The following is a 7,983-nucleotide window of genomic DNA, read 5'->3' as shown; positions in this document are numbered from 1 at the left end:
CAACGCTGTCTACGCGCATAGCTTGCAGTGATCACCTCAGTATGTCCCCGTACAGGCACGAGGCCACGCCATCAACCATTCCCCCTGATTGGCTGTGGGCACTCTGACCTCTATACAGTCCCATTGGCTTTCGCGGCTTGTCGCCCGAACCGCTGGGGCGCGTCATAGAAAAGTTGAAAAGATTTTCATACTTCAAATTGTCCGCGCTCGTCGCGCAAATCGCTCTAGTCTCCAGAATCGCTTTTGGTCTTCTCGAACGCAATAACAAAGTCAATTACTTTTTCCGTTGTGCTCGACATCGCTCAGAATTCGCGGCGCTGGTGTATCTCCTTGCGGTAACAGTTTTGTAATTACAACACTAGTGGTACAGTATTACATGGTTGCAAACTTTGTGAATATCAATACTAGTGTTGTTAGTTTTATCTTTTTCTGTATTGTGTATTTACGAACAATTATCCCTTAAACTGGTAAACATTGGTTGGACAACTACTTGGCAATGTTTAAGGTGCTGTTTTCCACGTAGCTGGATATTTTTATATGTGGATATTTTTTTCTCCTTGTTGTATTGGTTTTGCATTGGTTTTGGCCTTCCCGTTTCCCCAATCGTAGCAGATATTTAAAATCCAGGTAATAAAAAGCAGGAGAAAAAAAATATCCTTTTTTTAGGGGGCTGAGACGCATTTGTTTACAAATGGAGGATTTATTTTTTTCCCACATGTTGTGTTTACACCTCAACAGGAGAAAAAAAAAATACCCTGCTTAAAAAAAGTATCCTGCTACGTGGAAACAGCACCTAAGTTGTTTACGATCCCGGCTCGTTTGGGAAATTTCAACATGAAGTGGACTAAACAATTTGAGTTTTTAAGTAAAGTTAGTTATTACCATCCAAGCATATCTATAAATGTAGTGAGTGAGATAGTCATTGTATTGTCTGCATTGTTCCTTATAGTATGCCTGGCAAAATCGGAGGAACTTCTTCAATTGTTTTAGAGAGCTCAGGTGTAGTTCCCCAAGTGGACACTCCACTTGTTTTCTTTTTAAAGAAAACCCTAAATGCCTGTGTACGGACCAGGAGTGAACGTGAGTGAACGGAGGCAACGAAGTGACGGAAGTCATTTATTTCTGCTATGGAGGACAACGCGAACCTGCGCTACCAAAGCGAATTTCGCCAGTGGAGCGAAGCTTCTTGCGCGAACCAGAGTGGAATTTTGACGATTAAAACTAAGTCCCTAATCGCAGCGAAAATTCCGCTCTAACGGCTGTCGTCGGCGAAACCTATTGCGGAACCGATCATATCTCCGACTGTCCCAGGCTTTTTCCAAGCCAGAGAGCCGTTATGTGATTAGCTGAGATCAAACATGTCCAATCGCTCGGTCCTGGAGCGAAATACAGCAAATATCAAGGCGAAACTATCTTCTGCTGCTGACCCACGCTACCCTAAGCAAGCGTATTTCGATCTTGGATCTGGACACGGCAATTAGACTGATATTTTTTCAACGTAATGAACTATTACCCTATGACCCTGCCCCCCCATAGTGTGTTTTAAGAGAGCCCAGGTGTAGTTCCCGCTTGGACCCCCCCCACATTGTTACATAAGCCACATGTAAAGGTGAACTTGATAACCAATGCAAAAGTCTATCTCTCTCTATACATGCAAAAAGCTTCCTCTGTTCGTGAGAACCCTGTGGGTTTAACTGAGGGGGCCAATATAGACTGGCCTCATATCACACACACATACCAACACACCGCACGACGCACAGTAGGACACCCCCCTCCACGCACGCTCAGGCACGCTACAGCAGGCAACGCACACAACCTACACACAACACACACACACACACACACCACACGTAAACACAGAGGGGCAATATAGGACAGGCTCATTCACACACACACACACCGACGACACACAACACACACACACACACACACACACACGTGCACACACAATCTACACACACACACACATCACACACACACACACACACCACACACACACTGGCACACACACACAAAGGGGGGGGATATTAGACTGTCTCATTCACACACATCACACCCACACACACACACACCACATCACACCACACACCACACACACACACACACACACACACACACACCAACACACACACTACACACAGCACTCACACACACACACACACACACACACACACACTACACACACACAGTGAGGGTGGCATAATATAGAATCTGCCTCATTCACGTACACACACACGGGGGGGGGGGGGGGGGGGGGGGGGGGTGCCAACACACAACACACACACACACACACACACACACACACACACAACAACACCCCACACACCACACACACACAACACACACAGCACACAAACACACACACACTGAGGGGGCAACATATAGAACTGCCTCTTTTCTCACACACACACAAACACACACCACACACACACACCACACACACACACACACACACACACACGCACACACGCACACCCTGAGGGGAGCAATATAGACTGCCTCATTCTCTACACGACCACCACACACACACAAACACCCACACAACACCACACCACACACAACACACCACACACAACACCCACACACACTCACACCACAACACGACACACACACACACACACACGACACACACACGACACACTGAGGGGGCAATATTGACCTGGCTTCATTCAGACTCTTCAGGTGAACAACAACAAACATCCACTTAGCTGGGCCCATATGGGTAAAAGCAAGTTTTATTCACACACACTCATGCACGCACACAAGTTGCGCTTGCGCACGACACACAACCCCACACACACACACACACAAGCACACACGCGTACACATGCAAGCACACAACGCAGACACACACAGACATACGCATACAAACATGCCATACAAACGGTGGCTGGCACGCTAGGTGATATTCAATCAACCCCAACAGTGACCAATGTTTACCTCCTCTGTTTATTGAGTGTTGCACTGGCTACGGAATTGCCCGCCCGATCAAGCCCAAGCTTTGAAACGCTTGTCTACAAAACCCATTGCAGGAACGGCCCCAGCTTATCTGAAGGACCTATTAACGCCTTTACCGTTACAGGAGGAGAACTGCGCTCATCCCGCACAAGCCGTCTGGTCCTCTGCCATCCAGTCGCTGTAGGTACTTCCCAGTCACGACTGTTCTCCGTTGTTTGAACCCAAGTGGTGGAATGTGTCTCCCCAAGGCAGCAAGACTAAGCACATCTCTTGCAGCCTTCAAGAAACAAGTGACGACCTTCCTCTTTCGAGAGGAGCTACCTAAACTATAAAGGGAGTTTTTCCTCACCCCTGATGCACCCAGGGGCCCGCACCTGAGCGCCCAATCTCTGTGTGACTATCTATGACTTATGATAGGCCCAGCCACTATGGACCTTACACATCTAAGAATCCTGGTCTATCCTCTACGTTTTACCTTATGACTCTACATTCTCTGTCTATCTCTTCTCCTCTGCCTTTCTTCTGCATTTTTCTGCCTCTCCTTTCTTTATACCTCCCCCCTCTCTTTTAAATCTATCTCTAACAATGATTTTTTATCCCATTTGTTAAGCACTTTGAGTTACATGCCTTGTATGACACAGTGCTACTACAAATACATTATTATTATTATTATTATTATTATTAAACTAATGCTTGAGCTGGCCTTGCCCCAGGCCAGACTCTTGACATTATGTTTATTTATAGTTTAGTCTAGTTTAGTTATTAGTTTGAGTGTGTGTGTGTGTGTGTGTGTAGCATGTGTATATGGGTGTGTGCGTGTGCGCTGTGTGTGTACTCTTTATTAATTTAAAAAAAAAAAACCTAACCCCCTCTTTGCAACTGCACTTGATGTTTCTGTATATTTTCCTGTGCACTTTTGCATTTGCTTGTGATGTTGGCTTGATTATGTCCTCTTTTTGAAAGTCGCTTTGGTTTATAAAGCGTCTGCCAAAATGCAATTGTAATGTTAATGTAATGTAACAAACAACGCACACACAGCCCCAACCACCCACGACAGACACACCACACACGACAAATACACACACTGCACAGGCACACACAGACACCACAACGCACCCGATGCACCACGCCCCCTTCCCCACATAACCACGCACGCACACACGCACAGCACGCACCGCACACACGCACGCACACACACACACACATACCCACACACACACACCAACCACACACACAAACACACACATCACACCCTTCCATTACTCGCTGTTCCTCCTGGAGCCATGCTGAGACAGACAACCTCTAGCCTATACGTGTCCAGTGTGTGTTGGTGTGTGTTGTGTGTGTGTGGTGTGTGTGTTGTGGTGTGAGATCTGGTCCCATTGCCCCTTCTGTTCCAACACACGTCCTCCAGGAGCACGCGCACACACACACACACATACACGCACATACACAAAACACACAAACACACACACAACACACACACACACACACACACACACACACACACACACACACACACACACACACACACACCCACACACACACCTCCCACTCTTTTCCTCTTCCATACTGGGAGGAGGAGGTGGGTAAAAGGTAAGACCAAGAGAAAAGGGGAGAGAGAGAGGGAGAGAGAGCGAGAGAGAGAGAGAGAGAGAGAGAGAGAGAGAGAGAGAGAGTAAAAGAGAGAGAGAAAGAGAGAGAGAAATAGAGAGAGCAAAAGAGGGAGCAGAAAAAGACAGAAAAAGGAAAGAAAAGGAGAGAGACATAAAAAGGGAGGAGAAGGGAAGAGAGAAGAAGGATAGAGAGAGAGGGAAGAGGGGTAAAGAGAGAGGGAAGAGGTGGAAAGAGAGAGGGAAGAGGTGGAAAGAGAGAGGGAAGAGGGGGAAGAGGGGAAGAGGGGGAAGAGGGAAATGGGGAGAGAGAGAGGGAAGAGGGGGAAAGAGAGAGGGAAGAGGGGTAAAGAGAGAGGGAAGAGAGGAAGAGAACAAGGATAGAGAGAGAATGGAAGAGAGAGAGAGGAGGAAGAGAGGGAAGAGAGAAAGGATAGAGAGAGGGGAAAGAGAGATAGAGGGAAGAGAGGGGAGAGAGAAGAAGGATATAGAGAGATGGAAGAGAGAGAAAAGAGAGAATAGGAGAGAAGAGAGAGAGAGAGAGAGGAAGAGCAGAAGAAGGATAAGAGAGAGGGAAGAGAGAGAGAGAGAGAAGAAGGATAGAGAGAGAGAATGACAGAAGGGGAAGTGAGGAAGGATAGAGAGGAAAAGGGAAGAGAGCGAGGAGTGGGGGAAGAGAGGGAAGAGGAAAGGATAGATAGAGAAGGAGAGAAAGAGGAAGAAGGGGAAGGGAGGAAGGATAGAGAGAAAAGGGGAAGAGAGAGAGAGAGAGAGAGGAAAAGGGAAGAGAGGAAGGATAGAGAGGAAAAGGGAGGAGGGAGGAATGTGGAGGGGGAGGGAGCCTACAGCATGGTGATATAGCTCAGCCGCAAATGGGAAAGAATGCCAATGCTATGACAGAGAGAGAGAGAGAGAGAGAGAAGAGAGAGAAGATAGAAGAGAGAGGAGAGAGAGAGAGAGAGAGAGAGAGAGAGAGAGTGGGGGGGGTGGCAAGTTAGGGAGGGAGAGAGAGACTGAGAGAGAAACTGTGAGACTAAGAGAGAGACAGAGACAGAGAGACAGGCAGACAGACAGACAGACAGACAGACAGAACATAGAGAGAGGGCAATAAGAGAGGGCAAGAGAGAAAGTGAGTGAGTGTGAGTGAGTTTGTGAGCGATTGAGGGAAAAATAGAAAGGAGGAGAGAGAAAGAGGAAGAAAGAGGAGGGGAAAGAGGAGAGGAAAGAGGAGGAAAGAGGAGTGGAAAGCAGTGGAGGAGCGAGGAACTAGAGAGGAGGGAGTGGAAAGTCTCTCAGTGAGTTGTCCATACCCACACACACACACACACACACACACCTCCACACACACTGGTGGAGTGTGGAGCTGTGAGTGTCTCCAGTGAGCGTGCGTGTGTATGAGAGAGAGAGAGAGAGAGCTGTGTGTGCATGAGTGAGTGAGTGTGTGCTTGTGTTTGTGTGTGTATGTTTGTGTGTGTGTGTGTTAGTGAACGCGTGGCTAAGACTGAATGAAAGAGTCCCTTGCGCAGCAGTGCAGTGCGACCGGTCCTCCAGCCCCAGTGCACATGTGCGGCACGGTGAGAGCTGGGAGACTAACGTGCACCCACAGCACGCCAACTCTGTAACTCTGGATTTTAAACTCTGGTGAGGGACTAGCGACAGCTATTAGCCAGGACTATCGTGCACAGTGAGACTCACAGCACGCCAACTCTGTAACTCTGGATTTACTGCAAGCTCACAACACAACAGCATTGACTGAATCTTCTACCTGTGCCAGAAGGACTAACGGATCTCTGTTGTTTTGCAGCCAAGCCACTGTCAACTCTTTAAACTGGACTAAAGCTTTTTTTTTTATTTTTTACCTGTGCCAAAAAGCCAGCCATGGAACCTTGTAACCTGGACTAAAGCCTCACAGCACTGCAGGCATTGACTGAAGCTTTTTACCTGTGCCAAAAAGCCAGCCATGGAGTACCGGATCCACTACTCTTTTGTTTTGTTTTGTTTGGGCCAATCCAGCGTCAACTCTTTAACACTGGACTAAATATCTCTCAGCTCAACAGTGAACTGATGCTTCTAAACTATGCCCAAAATGCCAGTCCATGGACTAATGTATCTGCCGTCAAACAGCCCTTTCTGCCGTTGTGTGCCCAGTCCAGTGACAACTTCTAAACCTGGACTAACGCTCACAGTAACGCCACAGCCTCGTGGCAAGTATCAAGTCCGGTGTGTTGTTGGACCAGAGACAGCTAAACTCTGGAGCAGTCAGTGAGACTCACAACAACAAATCAACTCAAGCCTGCAGTCAGCGTCTCTTCTCTTCTCCTGTCAGAGAGGCTCACAATAACCAACCAAGCCAAGCCTGCATCTCTCCTCTTGTCAGTGAGGCTCACAACAAACCAAGCCAAGCCAAGCCTGCAGTCAGCGTGCTTCTCTCCTCTTGGCAAAGAGAGCTCCTGCCTGGGTTAACGTTGGGAGCCAGCCCTGCTGTGGTGTGCTGTGGTGGGACAAGTGACAAGTGACAAGTGATCCCTGGAGTAGAGCTCTGGAGAGTGAGTACTGTGAGCCAGTGTTTTGGAATCTGTACCTGTGTCCACCAGCAGACAGTACTGGTGTGATGTATGGCATGGTATGGACGATGACAAAAGGCAAATAATTTAGTGCATAATTCCATAAACTTTAGGTAGACACTTTCCAGTGGATTACATTGCTTACTTATTGTGTCTGCATAGAGTCCTGAAACTGAAAAGAGTTTTCTTCCGCCTCATCCGCAGTTTTGAGAGTAGTCCTCTTCTGAGTCAGAAAAGTAAGTGAGCCAGTGTTTGCATCCTGTACCTGTGTCAAGCCTACATTCAACAGCACTCCTCTAGGCAGATGTCACTCCTGCCTGACCTGGGTTAGTGTTGTGGTGTGTGTGAGGGACAAGTGACAACTGATACATGGAGTAGCCCTGAGAGAGTGTGCTGGTATTTCAATCCTTTACCCTTTGTCAACAGACAGTGCCGGTGTGCTGTGGGGTGAGTGACAATTGATTCCTGGAGTAACACTTTGAGTTAGTGCCTAAGTGAGCCATTGTTTGTGGTCGAGCCTTTACCTGTGTCAACTGATTCCTGGAGTAGTGCTCATTCCTAGACTCTGTGCTCTGTTGAGTGAGTGCCCTAAGGTGAGGCCATTGTTTGTGGTCGAGCCTTTACCTGTGTGGACTGGGACCAGTGAAACCCAGTGAACTCTCAGCCTTGGAGAAGCCTTCAGAGTGTGCACACCAGTTGTGCCAGTAGACATTGGTGTTGGACCTGTGACAACGTTTTTTTAACGCCGGAGTAAAAACCTCACAATAGTGAACCAGTGTTCAATTCAAAGCCTCTTGTAGCCAAGAATGCTGTGAGCCAGCACACCAGCACCTCTACTCGTGCCAACA

General features: G+C 47.8%; 1 protein-coding gene across 1 annotated transcript in view; it reads left to right on the top strand.

Moving 5' to 3' along the window:
* Window positions 1-1,053: 1,053 nt before the first annotated feature.
* si:ch211-136a13.1 (HHIP-like protein 1) overlaps window positions 1,054-7,983 on the top strand; it is a 50,353-nt gene continuing 43,423 nt past the window's right edge. Inside the window, exons 1-2 of the mRNA XM_063204707.1 lie at window positions 1,054-1,102; window positions 6,056-6,212. Of these exons, the coding sequence (XP_063060777.1) occupies window positions 1,054-1,102; window positions 6,056-6,212 (206 nt within the window). The remainder of the gene's footprint in view (window positions 1,103-6,055; window positions 6,213-7,983) is intronic.

Source organism: Engraulis encrasicolus, chromosome 8, assembly GCF_034702125.1.
Source record: "Engraulis encrasicolus isolate BLACKSEA-1 chromosome 8, IST_EnEncr_1.0, whole genome shotgun sequence".
NCBI classification, from domain to species: domain Eukaryota; kingdom Metazoa; phylum Chordata; class Actinopteri; order Clupeiformes; family Engraulidae; genus Engraulis; species Engraulis encrasicolus.
This window is presented reverse-complemented; position numbering and strand designations above follow the sequence as displayed.